This window comes from Protopterus annectens, chromosome 11.part0, assembly GCF_019279795.1.
Source record: "Protopterus annectens isolate FY-2018-M chromosome 11.part0, PAN1.0, whole genome shotgun sequence".
In the NCBI taxonomy this organism is placed as follows: domain Eukaryota; kingdom Metazoa; phylum Chordata; order Ceratodontiformes; family Protopteridae; genus Protopterus; species Protopterus annectens.
The window spans coordinates 1,191,232,746-1,191,253,417 of NC_056745.1; the positions used below are offsets into that span (position 1 = coordinate 1,191,232,746).

General features: G+C 36.3%; 1 protein-coding gene across 1 annotated transcript in view; it reads right to left on the bottom strand.

The window, feature by feature from the left end:
* Positions 1 to 20,672, bottom strand: part of COG5 (component of oligomeric golgi complex 5) — a 3,265,454-nt gene that overhangs the window by 800,587 nt on the left and 2,444,195 nt on the right. The window contains exon 14 of the mRNA XM_044088540.1: positions 17,165 to 17,264. Within this exon, the coding sequence (XP_043944475.1) occupies positions 17,165 to 17,264 (100 nt within the window). The remainder of the gene's footprint in view (positions 1 to 17,164; positions 17,265 to 20,672) is intronic.

Genomic DNA, 20,672 nt, shown 5'->3' on the forward strand with positions numbered 1-20,672 from the left:
ATCCAAAATTCTTGAGAAAGGTATCCATCAGCAGGTAATGCAATATCTATTGCAAAACAATCTTCTAACCAAAGCCCAACATGGCTTCCAACCCAGCCACAGAAAAATTATAGCCCTAGTATCCTGTACAGACACCATGAACAAGGCCAGAGATGAAGGATGCTATGCTGCCTCAGTATTCTTGATATCTCCAAGGCCTTTGACACAGTCTCTCACCCCTTACTATTGAACACACTGTCTAACTTAGGCTTCTCACATAATATTAAATGGCTTCAGAGCTACCTCAAAGATCATAAACAAGCAGTTAAATGGTCCAATGAACTCTCACCCTTTCTCCACAACACTAATGGAGACCCTCAAGGCTCCATCCTCGGACACCTACTCTACAACATTTTCACAAACAACATTCACACTGCCACTCACCCTGGAACCCTCATTCAGTACACTGATGATTCCACCATAATCTGTACTGCTCAATCATTCCACCATAATCTGTACTGCTCAATCACTAACAGAACTACTTTCAAAAACTCAACAGTCCTTTACTACAGTTGAATCCTGGCTAAGAAATGCCCGACTCTTTCTTAATCCAAAGAAGACTAAAATAGTACTCTTTCACCCCCAAAACACCTCCCCATTACTGATCATTTCTATATCCTTGCATCTGACAACATTGTCATAGAAATAGTGCAGGAAACCAAACTTCTAGGAGTTATCATTCACAATAAACTTCCATTCGACCCACATTATACAGCAAAATATAAAGATAACTCATCAAAAATTAGGACTCTTGCATAGAGACAAACATTTCTTTACTGCAGCAACCAAAATTATCCTTGCAAAAACATTTTAGCTTTCCTCCCTTCTTTACGGTGCCCCTATCCTAACCAACTTACAAACTTGTACCTTAAGCACGATGGAACAGTGCTACAACAAAGTTGCAAAGTTTGCCGCAAACTCTAGCTATCACACACACCACTGTAAACCACTACTAGAACTAAACTGGCTTGAACTCCCTAACCAACTTGCCTTTATTCATCTATCCACCTTGAACAACCTTATTTTCAAGCCTACTGCCTGCCCTGCACTAGCCAATCTAGTCACACCTTACACACCAAATTGATTTCTACAATCAGAAGACAAAAATCTCTTAGCTATCTCAAAACCCACAAGAAAACCAGGTCACTCTCTATATTCTTACTCTGTCTCTATACTATGGAATTCACTACCTCTCAGGTCTATGCCTGCTCTAACCCATTTCAAAGTCTCTTTAAAAAATCATCTCAAAAATACATGGCTCTGCTCCTACATAAAGCCTGCCTAATGTTCAGCTCTTTCCTCTTCTTCCACACTAGCCTCATCCTCCTCTTCTGTCACATTTCACTCCCTCACAGTCTGCAAGGGCCTAAAGCTCTCCCAACTTCATCTGTTTCTATACCATATCCTTAAGTTACTGCTCAAGCTGTAATGTCTCTATTGTTCTTTACTCTCTCGCTTTCTGCATCACTAACTTTCTGGTTATTATTTTCCTAACTGAAATCAACATTCTATTTTTTCATGTACTAGAACAGTTAATGTCATACAGTGCACTACCTACATACTACTTTTGGACACTGTCTACTCAACGGCTATGTATATGGGGAGAGTGACTATTACTATCTATGTTTTAACTCTATAGAACTGTCTAGATGTGTAATGTTGTAACATAGTTTCTTTCCACTTATTTTTGTATTTCTAATGTAATTTGTAATGGATTGGATTATACTATATTTGTTCTGTATGGGGAGCCTTTCTTTCCAGGCCTCTGCTGAAAATGGGTTCTGTAGACCCAGTCAGACCATCCCAGTAAACAAATGCCAAATAAATAAATATATTTATATAAACACAACCAACAGTAATATGCAGGACAGATTTATAAAGAGGGATGAAAAACTGAAGTGACTGGAATCAGAAACAAAACAGTGAAGAGAGGATGCATATTGACTTACAATGTGAGAAAAACAAATCAGAGAAGACACATTAACAATGATTTACTGATTTAAGAAAAATTACTAGACAACATGGATAAATCCTCCATTTACAAGAGAGAAATTACAGGGAGCAAATACAGACAACAGTACAATAAGAGGTAAATGTCCCAAGACCATACATGTCAAATGTTCCTGATTATGCCGAATGCTCATGATTTGTTTTAATTTAACTTTTAACCTGTCTCTCATAACTTCTCAGGTAGTCAATGGTGATTACCATTAAGTCAATAATATGATAGTTTACACTTGCATTACTATTGTTAAGCAAATGCATGTTGATGCAAAAAGTCTTACTTTAAGTGTATCACAGTGCTACATAAAAACAAAAAGTTTAATTTTTTTACGGCCTTTATGACAATTATTTAAGAATTTTGCTTCCTCAGGAATTCCTGAAAAATGAACTTGGAAGGTTTGCCAAACAATGTGTTACCAATTAGTAGGTAGTAAGTATTAAAATTTGAAGACAGAAACAGGCTATTGTGCAGGAAAAATAAGAGTCCCACTGTAAGGAGGTAGATAGTACAAGGTAACAATACGTGAACTGTCTCCTGCTGTGAGCTATCAATCACAGCAGCAAACAGCTCAAATTACCTTTGCCACTTTGATAGATACAAAGAGGATGTGTTTAGGGGGAAGGGAGATGACTTTAAGAACTACGACTCAGGCATAACAAAAGAATGACAACTGTTTGCTTCAGAAAGAAAAATAAGTAACAGACAATGAGAATACTGTTCTGTGTATTTATCCCTGTTTGTCTTTTAAGTAGTCATTGAAATGCAAGAAATGTTATTAATCCTGACGCACTAAAAAAAAAGCAGGGTGTATGTGAAAGTTAATTCACTGACAGGAGCTTAGCAGCTATGACGTATTATTTTAAAGCCACCACTGCATTGTGGGATACCTAGAGGTAAACTAAAAAACAAGATGCCAGACCCCATGTGGTCAGACTCTGGAATTACATTTAAAAATAATATTTAAACAGTATATAGAGTCCAAATGTGGTGTTAAAATGTAGGAATCATCAAGACATGATGAAATAAACATTTGTTTTTAGTCTATGGGTGCGGTTCTCCTTTAAGAACTTTACCATCAATCCCAAAACATCATTTAATGTTGCATCATCCAATTCTTAAAATAAAATTGACTGCACTCTGCTGAATGTGTTATGGTTAAAGTAAGGCAGAAAGGATGGCGTTTATAACTAGTAAAGGCTAATTAATTCATCTGTATCTCTCTGGCTATCTCAGTTTTGCTTAGCATCATCATGCATCTGTCTTCTTACAATAAAATAATGCTGGGAGGTATGATACCACTTTGAAAAGCTATCTGAATATGTGAGAATACTTTAGAAAAATATAGCATCAAAAGATGGTTAGGTAAGTTACAGTTATCATTACCAAAATAAAATTATACGAAAGGAAACTTTTTTTAGCACAACTGGCACCTTTCAGTGTGCAACTAATGCTCAGCTGCAGTATTTCCCTGCAGGAAAATAAAATCGCACTGCCTGCACATGTAACACTTACCAGATGTCTTGTTAATCACTTTCAACAATCTAGGGTGATACCACTCACTTTGTACCTTTACTACATGGTGGGTGTATGCAAAGCATGTTGCATTTTTTATATATATATTAGTGTGAAAATAAGTAAGGCAAATGTAGACAGTACACATTTAACATGACACTGCAAAGACAATTTCTCCCTCATGCTTCCGGAAGAAGCAAAGGCAGCACTTATCAATGTTTACAGTTTTGAATACAAAAAGACTGAAAACAAAAAGCCAACAAGAACTGGGATGGTTTGGGAAGCCCAAAGCTGAACTAGGCTCTAGGTATCCTATTGTTGTCAGTATTATAGCATTACAAAAAACTGATAAAGCCACAAAAAAAAAAAAAAAAAAAAAAAAATAGTTTCAGAAATTGCAAAGTACAAAGAAACTTAAATGAGCTGGTCACACAAGCCAGTATCTGGAAACAACAAAAGAAATGCAAGATGTTCTAAACTTGTTCAAAAGTTATGTAATCCCCCAGGTTACAACATCAGCTGTATGTAAGAAGTTGTTTTAGCCTCCGTCCGTGACTAGAAAACACTATTTTAGTATGCATTACTCACTCTTAAATTGGCATATATATATGTGGAAGGCTAAACTAGCTGTACTCCCCTTAACATAACTGACAACCAAAGCAAACAGTAATCAGCAAGGATAATACATGCACGTGGAATGATGCAGCAAACATGCACAGTACATATGTGACAATTATCACATATCATATGGTCCGTTGCCATTAAGAGATCACACTATTTGCCAAAACACCACTGCTAAAATATAATACCATATTTACTACAGCCTTCTGTCAAGTATAATATATATATATATATATATATATATATATATATATATATACACAAGTGTGTATGTGTATGTACGTGTGAGTATACACACACACACACACATATATATATATATATATATATATATATATATTATACACACACACACACACACACACACACACGTATATATACAGATTCACTTTAGAAGCTCAAAATACTGAAATATCGAAATTCAGTATTTTGAGCCCATAAAGTGGAATCCTGAGAACATTGAAAGCTCAGAAGCACGAAATTCAAAACCTTGAATACTAGCGGTTTTGAATTTTGCGCTTCTGAGGTTTTGTTGTGATTATGGATTCAGGTAAGTGTGTGTGCTAAAGGTTTTGGGTAGGGGCTGTGGTGTGTGTCAGTGTGTTTTGTTGCTGTGATATGTGTGTGCGAGGAGAATGTAGTTGTGTGGTGGTGTTTTGAGTGTGTTTGTGTGTAGTGCGACCTCGGAGTGAGAATATTTAAGTAGGGGGGTGTGAGGGTTGCAGGGGTGCTTGCCCCCCGGCGTTTATGTAGTAGAGAGCATGTGTTTGTGTGTGGGGAGGATGGTGTGTGCGTGCAGCAGAAGCACGAAATTCAAATTCTCTGTTGTGCGAGATTTTGAATTTCGCGGTTCTAAGTTTTCAAGGTTTAGAAAATTCAACTTTATAGCTTCGAAATACTGAATTTCGATATTTCAGTATTTCGAGGATATAAAGTGAATCCATATATACACATACACACACACTTGTTTTACACTTGCAAAGGAGTGGTAATGCAGACTGGACTCGTTTTAGCATTTAGAATGGAGTTTAAATCTCTTACACACAAGTCCTATTCAGTCTCTGCATTCTAGAATAAATCTGTGTTAATAGCAAAAAAAGCTGTTTTAACCTTTTTAATCTAACTCATATATTCAAATGCTTTCAACATATCATCTGCAAGTATTAATGTACATAAAATGTATAATTCCCCCAACACGTACTCAGATAGTGTTTACAGAATTATGTGTGTGTGTGTGTGTGTGTATATATATATATATATATATATATATATATATATATATATATATATTTACATATACACACACACACATATATATACATACAGGTGTGTGTGATATATACATACGAAAACATGGAAAATGAATTAAGACTTGCAATTACATTTTCTGACTTACATTTACTGTAGCTCAAATAAAGATCTGTAATTTGTTATAATGACTGCCTAAGCAGAAATCTGCTGTCTCCAGTAAATTCTTAAATCCTTTTATTAGTGTAAAAATAATTTCTTGGTATGCAAGAACCTCTATTAGGGGAATCTGATGGCATGCATAAGATATTACAGGCTGCAATAAATAATCAATTTATGCTTGATAGCAATATTCTGACATCCAGGCGGTCTATACTTGCCAGCAGTTTGAAATAGTTGCATTTCAATTACAAGCACTTAATGCCTCCTGCTGCAATGATAACAAATGCTATGAAACAGGTGTTTTAGCAAATGTCCATCATACTTTCCAAGTGTGCTGGTACCTGTGTTTTGACTTCAAGTGCAATCACTGACCTGTTACCAGATTTAAACCTTGTAATAACTGTCATTTACTTTATTGTTTCTGACTCTTTGCAACCTCATTAAATCTCAATCAGTTGTCTACCATTTCTCAGCATCTGACATTACCACATAAAAGTAGATCATTCTATGCTAAGCACACTATGAGAGCTTGTTATGAATATTAAGTCTGAATAAGTAGAACAGCATCCATTACATGCAGCTGAATATTTTAAAATGTCTGCAAGGCTTCAACTAGAAAGCCACTGACAATCAGGGTGAAAGAAGTCTAAGATAGTAGGGTTAGCTGTTTTTTCTAGACTTCATTTTGCAGACCAATGCAATTCTGCAAGTTCAACCTTAAATTCTCAATATAAAGGATGAAAAAATAAATATTAACTCAAAAGGAAAATAAGTGGCAATCCCTTGCAAATGAAATGCAGTTATGATGGTAATGGAATAATATTACAGTTGATATCAGTATTAGTGAAGCTGATGTACATAATGCAGTAAAAGTAAATACTCAATGCATATCTATCTGTCTTTTACTGTTAAGTCAACCATTAGATTTTGTTGTCGTATAACCTGGGCATTTCATACATTTCATCTCTCCAGAAATGATAACAATGAGGCAAAGCTTTACAGTTAGCTATGGAAAACAAAACACAATAGGAATGTAACAAATCAAACTGCGAAGCAGGCTGCAACGACAGAGGTTCAAATACTACTCTGTATAATAAGCTACCACAACATGAAAGGTAATTTGTCATTTGTATGCTTTTGAAAAGCTGATAATAATGAGCTAAGCCCTGAAAATTAATTTTCTATAGGTAGTATTCTTGATATCAAAATGCATGGAACACTAAAGAGAAAGAAATAGGGGGTTCCTAAATGAAAGACCAGCACTGGTAGAGGTTTTAACAGAATCTATAACAGAAGCTACTGTTAAAAAAAGGAATAATTAGTAAAACATATAAAATATTGCATGATAATTATAAGAATCAGAGGAGCTTAGAAAGGATTGGAGAGACAGACTGGATAAGCAACTCAGAAAGAGACAATGGGGGGGGGGGTATATGTACATCTCCCAAATATGCAACAAAATCTAGATTTAGGATCTTTGCCTGGAAATGTTTACATAGGTATGTTTCTACCCAATTAGACTTAGACTCCAAAGAATTTTTCTTCATGTGGATAGCAAATGTTGGAGGTATGACAGACAAGAAAGAGGTAGCTGGGAACATATTTTTTGGGAGTGTAGTGAGCTGGCAGATTTTTGGGATTCCCTGCAGACCACTCTGTTGGAGATGCTGGGTGAGCAGACTGAACTGACTGGGGAGATTATTTTTTTGAGTTATTCTACAGAATCAGAATTGCCTAGAAATAGTAAAGCCTTGCTGAGTATAATTATGGTGGCTGCCAAAAAAGCAATTACTAGAAAATGGAAATCAAAGTCTAGACCAACTGTACTAGAAGTAGTGAATATAGTAACAGAGATAAAACAACTGGAATTGGGATCTTTAGGAAAGGGAAGGAGTAAACTATACTGGAAAAAATGGGAATTGTGGGAACAATATATGGAGGGCAGGAACGAGATTTAAGAGGCAGGATTTGAATGAGCCATATAATGCTGAACTGACAATGACTGGGTGGTTTATAAGTGATGCATAATGTTTGCAACTACAGTTGTTTCAATGGTGTCTGTGATGTAAACTCTTTGCAACTAAAGTGGTATCATTCTGTTTGTTTTTCATTTATATAAATGTAAGATTGCCTTTGTTATATGTGAAAATTTAATAAAGATGTTTGGAGAAAAAACTGCATGGCACTCCTTGCACGAATATCATCATCGGTTAAAATGTTAATGCCTTTCTCTAAAACCTGCTAAAAGAAATTATTATGCAATATTTAAAAATATTGTTGTGTTGAACACACAGGGGTGGCAAAATGGTGAACCAGTTACCCATGCTACCTTACAGCACTTGTTTCTCCAGTCCGGTTCCTAGCTGGGATAGCTTTGGTATGGACTCTCGATGTCCTCTTTTTGTTTGCATGTGTTTTCACTGGGTGCTGTGGTTTCTTCCCACATCCCAAATATGTCCACAGGAAGGTCAGAAGGATGTAGCGTGTGTGTGTGTGCGTCCCCCCACTGTGATGGACTGACATCAAAGATTACTTCTCCAATTTTATGGCCACCGAGTTCCTGGATAAGATCTATCAACCCTAAACATGTTAAAGCAGCTATCAGAAAGAAACTAAATGAATGTTGATGAAAGTGTGATTACTGGGATTTGCAAAAGTTACAGAAGTATTTGGGCAGTGGTTTAATTCCTTTCTGCAATGCTCAAGAAAAGACACAGTCTATCTGAGGAAAAACTGAACAGCAGCTTTTTTACCTGAGTGAGAGAGAACATCAAAATAGGAGCATCTCAAAAGAACAAACATGAAGACTGAATAAAAAAATCCTCTAAGACTGAAACTATTTTTGCATGAACTTGCCCTTAACAAAATGCAGCCTGCTTCAATACATTGCAATCATGGAGTTGGCATATTAAGTTTAAGGGCAGTGTGGAGGTTAAAACCCATCACAATATGGGGATATGATTTCCTGAGAATTTGTTTTAATACTTTAGGAAATGCAGTTTCAATCTTCTGGCATTTAGTGTTATGCAGCCTTCTTAATGCATGTTCTCGCCTTTAAAAATCGACACAAGACAACAGCAAATTAGGAGACAAAATAGTGGAGCAAAACACTGCGCTATGACAGCAGCATCTAGGCCTCTCCAAAGAGACTAATAAAGATTGTGTCATCCATGCCTGGCCAAATAACTGTCAATGATGATAGCATAAGCTGGGCTTCAGTGACCCTGAAAACTAAATAAATCATTCCTTAGAGCAGAAACCAACTTCCACAGGAGGAGAAAATACAATAAATCAATAGGAGGCAGATAGTAACAACAGATAAAGGTACTGGGATGGCACTTAGCGCCGAAGATGATGTTCCTGAAAGGACAAACATACAGAAGTAAACTGCATTTTCTAAATAGGTAGTAAAAGAATATATTTGGCTTTCTCTGGTAAAATGTCTTGGCTTTCTGTCATGGGTTAAAACAGAATACAGCATCAGGTCTGCAACCCTTTACTCACCCTATTAAGAATGTAACCACTGTACAATTGCACAGATGCAGTGCCTTGCACGATTTGCTCACCACTTGCTATAACTGTTTCTGTCAGGTACTTACTTAGAAAATGGTCTTGAATAACGGCAAAGGACAGGCTAATTACTATACATAATAAAGCTTGCTCCATAAAAGAGCTGACAACGTAGTGTAAAAAAACAATCAGTTACATTGTTCCTGAATTTTTTGCGCTAAAACATTAAGTAAAATGGGGAAGCTTTAACTGATTTGCACTTTCAAAATACTCAACAAGCCCTGCCCAATTCCTTTGACAGATGAAGATTGTTCGAGTCAAACCAGCTCACATCTTGGCATTACTAAGAAAATGATGTATGAAAAATCACTCCACCCAACTAACTATGCTGTTTTGTAACAAAACAATTGCTCCCTGCAAATAACAACAGTATTTTTTTTTTAATTTCAGCTATTCAGTAATTTATATATGCATTAACAACTGCTGATTGAGAATATCCACACTGACAGTAATTTGAGTTAAACAGTGGGGCCCCAAGTCAGTCTGAAGAGTTTGCTACCATCAGCTTCATTTAGTGTTCATCTTTAGATGTTTCTGTGTGAAGTCTGACCACAAGCAAACCTCTTAAATCTCAAACTGTGTAACAAACTAGTAAAACCACAAATTACTGGAACAGATGAAAGAAGGCACACACTAGACCACAAGAATAAAATGAAGCGCTTTTCGTTTATGTCAAATCATAAACTTCTTCAGACAATGCTTTACAATTCACCTCACATTTAAATACATAATGAAAAAAATATATAAACCAATCAACAGGAAAAAAACATTAATTAAGCTAGAAACAAATACACAAAGTCACCACCCCCTTGTTAGTACAAGTAAAAACCATTTAAACACACAGGAATACTTTGAATTTTCATCTTCTCTACAATACTCTATTCTAATAATGTAAAGTCAGTTTTCTAATATTGTAAAATCAGTTTTCTTTAGTTTCTAAAAAGTAATTATAGAAATACTTAATTGTAATTCCTAGTCTGTCTTCATATTGCTAGTTTTCAAAATAAACTAACGCTTTAAACTTCTAAGTTTCAATATACTGCTTAAGACACAGCCATCGTTTAAACCAGGCTGGTGGTAAGCATTAAACCTTATTTGCCAAGAAAGTTCTAACTCTTCAAGTTTTAAAGAATCTGGACCTCCTCTTGGGTTAGTATACACTTGATCTATAACAATAAACTTAAATGTGTGCCCAGGATATAAATTTGTGTGTTTCGCTAGGGCATTTTCAAGTTTGTGTTTCCTAATAGCGTATAGATGTTCATATTTCAGTTTTGGGCAAATAAACAACCATCTTAGAGTTACAGTTGTTCCTCAATTTCAAGTTGTAAACTGAATTATTCACTGAGAATCTGTTAGATTCTAAGATGAAACCACAATAATTGCAAGCTTGGCATTTGTACATGCCTGGGGTTCTAACAGAGTTGGATCTACTTCCTTCACAGTAACTCTTAAGGTTCTTACCTTTTCTATATATCACTACTGGTTGTTCCCCACCCGGTGGAAACGTTTATATCACCTTTAAGAATGTCCCAGTTTTTTCTAAGGATTTTAAAACAAACATTGCTGTTCATACTGTAAGTAGTAATGAAAGAAGTATTAAATCTATCTGGTCTTGAATGTAATTCTGAATGCTGTTCAACAACAGAATTAGGAGACGTGGTAGCAGTAAGTAACTCATTTGTTCTGTTGTTCAATAATTAAACTAATGTTTTATATGTTACCTCATGTATTAATTCACTAATAAGGTGTAAAGGGTACCCTCTAGACTGGAACATTTCCTTAATAAATAAACATTCCTGATCAGCGTCATCCAGTGTAGTGACTAATTGCCCTTTAATAATGATAATGTAACATAGAGTTACAATATGTTTTCTTTCTATGAATTGATGAGACAAATCTCTTTAACAAAATGTCTTTAGTCAAAGTGATGTCTAAATAGTCAATTACAGAGACATCGAAAGTTGAGTTGAGGTATTCTACCAATAATTCACCTACTGAGACGTTGCCATCCAAAAGAATAAAAATGTCATCCAAAAAAACGGGTGTAAAATATGATGTTGTCTTTAAATTCGTTGTTGTTTAGTACAAAATGGTGTTCCCAATAGGCCATCACCATGTTGGCCTATTTACATGGTGAGCCCATGGCGACACCAACTCTTTGAAGGTAGAAGTCACCTTCAAACACAAAGAAGTTGTTATTAAGAATCAACTCCAACAGTTCACCTACAAGTAGGATGACATCGTTGGGACAGTCAAGTAGTCTCAACATTTCTCCTACCCATTCTAAAGCTATTACATGGGGAATACATGTATACAAATCCTTTACATCTATGGTTAAAAAGTTGTAGTTAGGTTTGTATTCTAGTACGTTGATGTTACTGAGAAATGTCCAGTCTTTGCAAATTTGTTTTAGGTTAGCTAAGTACTTTTGCAAAATAAGGTCAACCACTTTTGCACAAGAATAAGTGGGGGATCCCCTACTATCTATGGGTGGATTTTCTATGCATTTGTGGATTTTGGGGATCCCAAAAAGACTAGGAAACCTTGGGAAAGTAGTGACCATAAAGTTGTACATATCACGGGTGATTTTATCCTCTATGTATAAATCTTCAATCACATTCTTAATACTGTTGTATGCTTTGTTGGTCTCAGAAACTTGCCTCATAAGACTCAGTGTTTAATAAAGTCTCCATCCTGTTAACATAATCTAATTGATCAAAAACCACTACGCCTCCTCCTTTGTCAGGTTTACATATTCTTAAATTGTTGAGTTTAATGAAATTCAAACTATCCCTTTCTTTCTGCAAGTCACTAAGTTGGTATATTTTTGGGACATCTAGAGGGACAGACTTTGCTAAGTTCCGAATGTCTAATTCACAGAACTGCTCAAAGACTTTGATCAAAGGGTTAAGCGGTGGGTTAAATGTGCTGGGAATGTAAAACTGGCTAGTTTCACTTTGGGGGACATCACCAAACATAACCCTAAAGTTGAGCTTCCTAGTGTATAACTTTAAATCGATGATAGTTTTAACTAGATCAAGTTTTCTGGGTGGAACATAAGTATTACCTTTTGAAAGTAAATCAACTACTTCAGGTGGAATGTTCACATTTGTAAAGTTATACACAGTGAAATCACCCTTGTCGTTAACCAGTAACACTGGTTCCTTACTAGCTAAGTCCCCTTCCACTACAATATTAATATCTTCAGTATAAATTGAACAATCAAAAGGAAAGTCAATCAACCCCTCGTCTAAAACAACTAGGTCACTTGATTCCCCTGTGTCAAACAAGTTTGTGCCATTGAACAAAATGTCACTGTTTAACCTTAGTGGTAATGATGCCACTTTACAATTCAGTTGTTCTTCTGTTTCCTCTTTTGATTCAAGTGAACTGGTTGTTGCTGCTTCTGCCTTCCCCCTAAAAAATTAGGGTTGTTGGATCTCAGGTTGTAGTGGCCAGATGTATTACCCGTCTGGTTACTTTACTATAACTTGGTTCACTTGCCCCGTTCTGGAATGACACATCATTAGGTACCTGGTCTCTTTCATTATTATTGTACCCTGAAACTTGGTCATTGCTATTCTCAGGTACCAACACTGTTGACTTTGAAACCAGTTTGGGAAATAGAAGGTTTTGGATAGGCTACACCTTCATGGTAAGCCTTTAAATCCCTGTCCAACTTTTTCACCTTATTTTGCTTCAGTTTATTTAAATACATGTCAATACTGGTGAAAATGCGGTTGTACTCATACTTGTACCGAGCAAACTCAATATTTAGCCTTATTTTCTTGTCCAGTTCTCCAACTGACTCAGTCAGTGCCTCCACGGCGATCACATAATGTTTGCACATAAGTTCTAAAAGCTCGAACCCTTGACGGTCGAACAAAGAAACAATTTCCAAATGAAATTGAGTTCAAGCCTGGTGGAAGCCCTTTAGGCACAATTTTATTTCTCAAACACTCTTTGAAATAGGAAACCTCAAGCTGGGTTTTCCTCAGTTTAACTAACAATTGGTCAAACTCTTTTAAATCAGTTGTAATGTTAACAACTTCAGTTGCGGCACCTCTTTCATTATTAATTAAACTAGTGTAAAATGATGTATCAGAAAGCCACGAATGCAGATTAAAATTAGTGAAAGTACCTGTTGGTGAAAGGTTCTGCTGTCCAAAATCGCCGTGACAGGTTCTGAGGTTCGGACTCACTCCTACAGGTTGGTTGTTAGATTCGGATAGTCTTCCGTTATTTCCGTTACCGGAGATGCCATTGGTGTCATCAAATGCTGGTAGGACGGCACCCGATGTTAAAACCGCTGCCAAAGAACCTTGATCGTGCCCTGTACAACATCTCTGGCCACACGGCAAGCTTGCTTCGTTTTCTTGGTTACTGCTACCGCCGCTGCTAGTAGTGTGAGAAGATGAATCAAGATTATTCCCTCTCCCAGGGTTTAACAAAACCGGAAGTGGAAGTGGGTTCTTGCTGGAATCAAGTGAGAAGGCTCTTATTTGCCAAGAAAGTTCTAACTCTTAAAGTTTTAAAGAATCTGGACCTCCTCTTGAAAGAAAGCTACGGGAACGCGTATATGAACATCTATACGCTATTAGGAAACACAAACTTGAAAATGCCCTAGCGAAACACACAAATTTATATCCTGGGCACACATTTAAGTTTATTGTTATAGATCAAGTGTATACTAACCCAAGAGGAGGTCCAGATTCTTTAAAACTTGAAGAGTTAGAACTCTTACCACCAGCCTGGTTTAAATGATGGCTGTGTCTTAAGCAGTATATTGAAACTTAGAAGTTTAAAGCGTTAGTTTATTTTGAAAACTAGCAATATGAAGACAGACTAGGAATTACAATAAAGTATTTCTACAATTACTTTTTAGAAACTAAAGAAAACTGACTTTACAATATTAGAAAACTGACTTTACATTATTAGAATAGAGTATTGTTGAGAAGATGAAAATTCAAAGTATTCCTGTGTGTTTAAATGGTTTTTACTTGTACTAACAAGGGGGTGGTGACTTTGTGTATTTGTTTCTAGCTTAATTAATGTTTTTTACTTGTTGATTGGTTTATATATTTTTTTCATTATGTATTTAAATGTGAGGTGAATTGTAAAGCATTGTCTGAAGAAGTTTATGATTTGACATAAACGAAAAGCGCTTCATTTTATTCTTGTGGTCTAGTGTGTGCCTTCTTTCATCTGTTCCAGTAATTTGTGGTTTTACAAGTAAACCTCTTAGCTAAAGGCAAACAGTTCTCTACCATTCTTATCTTCTTCCTTATGTTCTAATCCCAAGACTGTTTTTACTGCCCATATCGGAGATGGATATCAGTATGTATATGTCTTTTGCTGTGGCCTTCTTGAAACTGACAAATAATGCACAAGAGTGGGCTAAATTTTCTTAAAAAACCAAAAAGAAACAAAGAAGGATCCTATAAAAATCCAAACATCACACATAACAGTCACAAAAAACAAACATGAAGCTGATTTTCTAAGCACATCTACGTCCTCATGGGTTGATATTATAAGGAAATAAAGGACCTTCCAAAGGATGAGAGGCCCAAAGATGCAAAATGCCCTTGGACTGTCTGCTACTGTATTTCAGCATCCCCGGGGGAACATGGTGTTTTACTGGTTATCAGGTATCTGCTTTACCTTAACAAATACAGTAGCAGCCGCATGTCAGAAACTGGTCACCTCAAATATCACAGATTACAGATTGAAGGAGTTCACTCTTTTTTTTTTTTTTTTTTTTTAATCGAAAAAATTAAGCATAAACTGTGGGTAACTGCTTTCTTCCAGAACATTATGAAGAAAATAACTCCAAAAAGAACAAGTGGATTGAACTTTCTGGCTCCAGATGTTAATTTCTGTCTGTTAAATTGCTAGTGCAAAAGTTGGCTTTTTTAGATACATTTTTGCCCCTTTCTCCGAGATGGAAACTACAGAGTTAGTTCACTGTGAATAGGGTTTTCCACAATATAGGTGGTACAGGAAGACACAGCCTCTCCTGTAAAAACATGACTTTACAAAAGTTGACCTTTGTAGCTGTCAGCATTCACAATTTAATAGAGCAAGAAATAACAATAATATGACACCACATATTTTAAAACAAAATAAATTACTCCTGCATGACAGTAAAGAGTAAATGGAGGGACCTACACACAGATGCATACCCAGAATCCTTAAGTTTGTTTCAGTCTTGTCCTCAGCTCACACTACTTAATTAGAGTTCATCAACTTATACTGACTTTTTACACAGCACCCTCACTGCAGCACATCTAACATAACTGCACAGAATCTGGATAATATGCAAGCAAGAATTAACCACAGCAAGGAAAAGCACTGCTTATGCCAACTGCCGAAAAGGGTCTGGTGACCAAACCAGTTATCAAATACCATAAACAACAAGGTATATCATGTGTATGCAATTTATTTTGTTTCTTCTTTCAATAAATAATTGGAGACAATACTTAAAGAATCCTTGAGAAGGTTCTGACTATGTAAGTTGCAGTTATGTGCTTTAGAGTTACTTTTGCACCAAAATTATCTATATCCGCACACATTCTGTGCTTTTTTAAAATTTTTCTACAAAGGCAATCCATACAAAAAAATAAAAACCTTGACCACATCAAGTATTTTTTTTCAGTTAAATTTGATTTTTGTTTTCAGCAAGGATGAGAATGAGTCCAGATTCTACATACCATCCAAATGTTATGTCTTGAAGCATTCTTTCACTGATATCCATTTTAATCTACTCAATGTCACAGGGGTGACACAGACAATTCTTTCAAGCGATGGACACAAGGCAAAGAAATATATCCTGGACAGGAAACCAGTTTATTGTAGGTCTCTCTCTCTCTCTTTCTCTCTCTCACAGACACACACACACACACACACACACACACACACACACACACACACACACACACACACACACGAGCAGAGTATGCACAAACACATGCACATATACGCACAGCCAATTCACCTACTAGCATTTCTGTCATATGTGGAAGAAAACTGAAGGATCTGGTGAAAACCCTTGTAGACACAGGCAGAATATGCAGACTCCACAGAGAAGCCACCCCAGCTGGGAAATTAATCACAGAACCAAAACCTGTGGGGCAGCAATGCTAACCAGTGCACCCAAAGTATCGCCCCTTTCAAGTTAGAGAATAAATCAAATAAGATGGTGAGTATGGAATGCAAGTGCTAAGCAGCACTAGGTATTGGGAGGGGGATCATGAAGCACAGATGCCAGAAGTGACAGGTAACAAACCACTGGTGGTGCTCTTTCATCTCCCCCACTGGTGCTCGACTGTTAGTAGCTGTTATCTGGCACTATGATGGTTATCAAAAACAAAACAAACCAATGAGTGTCGTATGGTATATACCTAGGATTATTTAAATTCATGTAATAAAGAATAATGCTATTTCATTGCTATTTTTATTTTTAATAAAGACATCTGGATAAACAGCACAGTGTTTATAAAGTCTTTTGTGCAGATACTACGTGTCTTACTCTTGTGGGCTTATGCCAAATCATCTGATTTCATTCCATATATCTTAATCCATGTCATCTGATGAATTATTAATCCTCTAAATTGCTCACATGTGTGTTTGTATGTGTGCGCCCTTGCCTGCAAGGGCAGGTTTATGTTTCCACAGAACCCTGAAGAGGATGAAGCAATTATCAAAAAATGAATGAAAACATATACATTTGAAACTGCCATTGCAATATGAATTCTTACACCAGTCCTAGAAACTTAATTTTTGCTGATGTACTTTCATTCCACCAAGCCATAGTCTGATTTTGAATTCATATCAGGATATGGTTTAGATACAGAATGACACTTCTTAATATCCTAAACCTTCATTTTGGACAAAGATCAGCAATTTATTTACTAGTACCTTTAACTTCTGTTTCTGCAGAAATGGACATATCATAACCTACACAAACTGTAATATAAAAATAACAATATCTAAAAATATACTTACAAGTTGTTCTGATTTTACCCCATACAGCTGAATGGTCTTGGCCACATTTCTTGCCACAGCTAAACTCAGACTTGGATCTACAGCTGCCACATTCAGCTCACTGCACCCAAATGTGAAAGAATAAAAGAAAAATCAGTTACTCAGCTGCTGAAGGAATAAAAAAAAAAGTAAAAATAACTGCTAATATATAAAAGTAGGGAGATGCTTCACTTTGTATCTCACGTCTTACGATTTGGATTGGGTTAGAATAAACTAAATTGGGAAGATGATGCAGGACTTCAGCTGCAAAAATCAATACAGAATGATGGCTACCTATAAAATGTCGGCACTTAAAATGCTGAGTGCCAATAAGCCAAAAAAGACTGAAAATACAGGAGAAGACTGAATCTTTTTACAGACAGACTCTACATAAAGCACTACATGCAGAGAGCAAAACATCATTAATATAATTCAAACAATATCAAGAACATAGGTTGCTAATTGCAGTGCATGGAAATACATTATTATTATTTGAGTGAAATAAATTTATATGGTAAAAACATGCTTCATTGCAGCACAGTATACAGATATTGGCTTCAGCATTTTCATGTTATTACAATAGGGCAGTACATTAGTACGAACTGAGCAAAACAGCAATGACATGTACAAATGTGATGTAGACAAATATCTCCTTGCTTTTTCATCAGGTTGTAACACATCTATACATCGGATGCTGTGAGAAGAACTCAGCTTCTTCATATATATTTAAAATTTGGCTTATAACGACAGTAGGTATTAAACTACTCCACATACAAATGCACACAAGGGTACAACAATACAGTTATGTGTGATGTTACTGCATCAGTAATAAACCCATAGTGACCAGTCACTCCTTATGAAATCAAGCAGCTACGAACTAAACTTAATAAGTGCATGAAGGCAAGATCTTAAAAAGGGGGAAGGCACTCCAAGCAAGTAAATCTGCTTTGGAAAAGATGATTTTTTTTTTTACATGCCTGGTGGAAAGATCATGATTTTTCAGGGTAAGGGAACTGTACGAGCAAGGGCAGCTACAATGAATGCTCATACTGCAGGAACAGCTCTGGATGTGGGAGATTCTAAGTAGTAGGGAGACTCTAGACCCCACTGTTTTACTTTGTTCATAAAAAATATATTTCTCCTGCAAAGTACCCATGAGGACTGTGTAACAATGTGTGTAAGTCCAAATATTCAAGCCTCTAAATAAACACAGGCCAGTCAAAGATGCACAGTAGGTAGTGTGGGATGGCTGTTTGTGCAGGGCTCATTGCATTGTGCTGTATGAGGAGTCTCTCCTTTCATCCATGTTGCATAACTGTAAAGTTGATAAATACAAGTTGTGGGTGTGGCCTGCATATCAGAGGAGCAATGAAGCTTAATATACTGCAGAAACACTTATTTCAACCTATGTGGTTCTACTGTAGGTCAGCTGAACGACTAATCAGTTGGGGTTCAAGTCACTGTATGTCGACCATTCACAGTGGAAATAGTGGTCTTCGTTTTTGGCACTAGAAGCAACAGTACCACATAGTGGCAGAAAGTGAATAATTTACATATCTTCTGCTGAAGAATACTAGTTAGCATAATATCACCCTGCCTGATGACTAAAAAAAGTGGAAAACTATCAGCAGCCATTTAGTTGCTGATGTAAGGAAGTGGTGCATGTGTAGAGGGACAGAGTTTAAATGTTTTTCTTTATAATGTGGCTTATATGCTCTTTATACAAAGTGCTAGTCAAGGCAGACAATCAAGTACTTACAGACGCTTAAACTCTCTTTTTAGACAACCTTGATATCTGAAATTTTAATAATGCAGTTCTAGCACTGACCATATAGGACCTTGGAAGAAGACAAATCTCAGTCTTGCTAATACTAAGTACTACCTTTCTTGTCTGTGAGACAATTTTCCCAGAAGGAAGACCTTCGAGAAAATGTCCAGAACGTCAGTTTTCCTAACGCACAGGCTCTAAAAGACATGGCTATCTGCATAGTGGAGAATTATTATGTAGCCGCAGTTCTCTGACAGGGAACTGACATAGAAGAAAAAGAGAGAAAAATCTGACAATGATCTGTGTGTTATGCCTTTTATTATGGTTTAAGAGCCAGAGATGAATAACTTGGCCTAGAAGTTGTTACTAAACCATCGCCAAACAGGAGATTTTATTTATTGCTCACGTCATTGCCCATTAAGTCAAAGGGTTTTAAAAAAAGTTCAGAAAAAGGACACTGGTGTCCAATCCATCATCCACAGTATACAGAACTTAATCAGTGAGTTGGATAAGAGCTTTGTTGTTGCTGTACTGCCAATTCTAAAGTTGTGTATTACAAGTCAGGTAAAACCCCTTAATGGTTTACAAAAATCTAGCAAATAACTGTGGATGTATTTTACTAGTAAGGAGAGTACATATATTAGTATAAAAACAGTTTAGCTATAGAAACTCCATGTTTGCAGGCAACACATCTGTGTTCTTGTAAACTTTAGCAACAATACTTTCACTGATGGAGCTAACAAATTAGGTAAGTAACTGTATCTAAAATGCAACTGCAGCACGCATACAAATTGAGTTAACTTGAAACAGAACTTTGCAAATGTTAAGAAAGCTTTCCTCAGGCTTGAGTACCAAGTGGAATGTGTATATTTGTCCTTGTGGGTCTGAATGTCATGATATGCCTTCTGTATCCTTTCCAAATATTCAGAGATGATTTAACTGAATATATATCAAAATGCTCACAGGAACAGAAGAACTCTGTATGGCACTCATACTGAACCATTTAAGGAAGACCTTACCTTTGTCAATATTGAACATAATAACTACTTTTACTCTGCAAACTAAATTTTCAAGTTTTAAGACTCGGAGATCAGTGCAAACATACTGGTAGTTGCATATGACACATAATGACCTTAAAAGTAGGTATTTTACTAATGTGGCCAGTTTTTCCTTCACTAATTCCTCTGGCAGTTAAATCTGAGAAAGCAAATGATTACATCAGGCCTTCTTACTCATGTAGGGAAGTAACTAGAATTATGAGGCACTGTACATGAGAAATACAATGAGACCCATATGGCTTACTGAAGCAGAGCCCTTAAAACAGCTACTGACAATTAAGTTCATATCCAACTGGATACAGTATACACTTAACTCAAATCTCTAGGCTCTACTTCTGGAAGAATTCCTCCATGACTGAAAAATTGTGAGCAAAGCTGCTTAGGAATATCGGTAGGTACAGTGCAATGGCCAAAAAATCTTACAAATTTGTACATTAAATGTAATCAGGAGAGAAGCCGTGACAGTACAGTGACTGCAAAAATGACACTTTTATGAAACATATGTCTATATGTCTAAAATAGGAACCATCTGAAATTCTGAGATTCGATAGTACTAGTCCTAAAACAGCAAGACTACATGACCGAAAACATGGACTTACATTAAGTCAGAGATTTGTGTCCTTTGGAATACTCAATTTTCTCTGCTGTAGGGTGATGCCAGTGT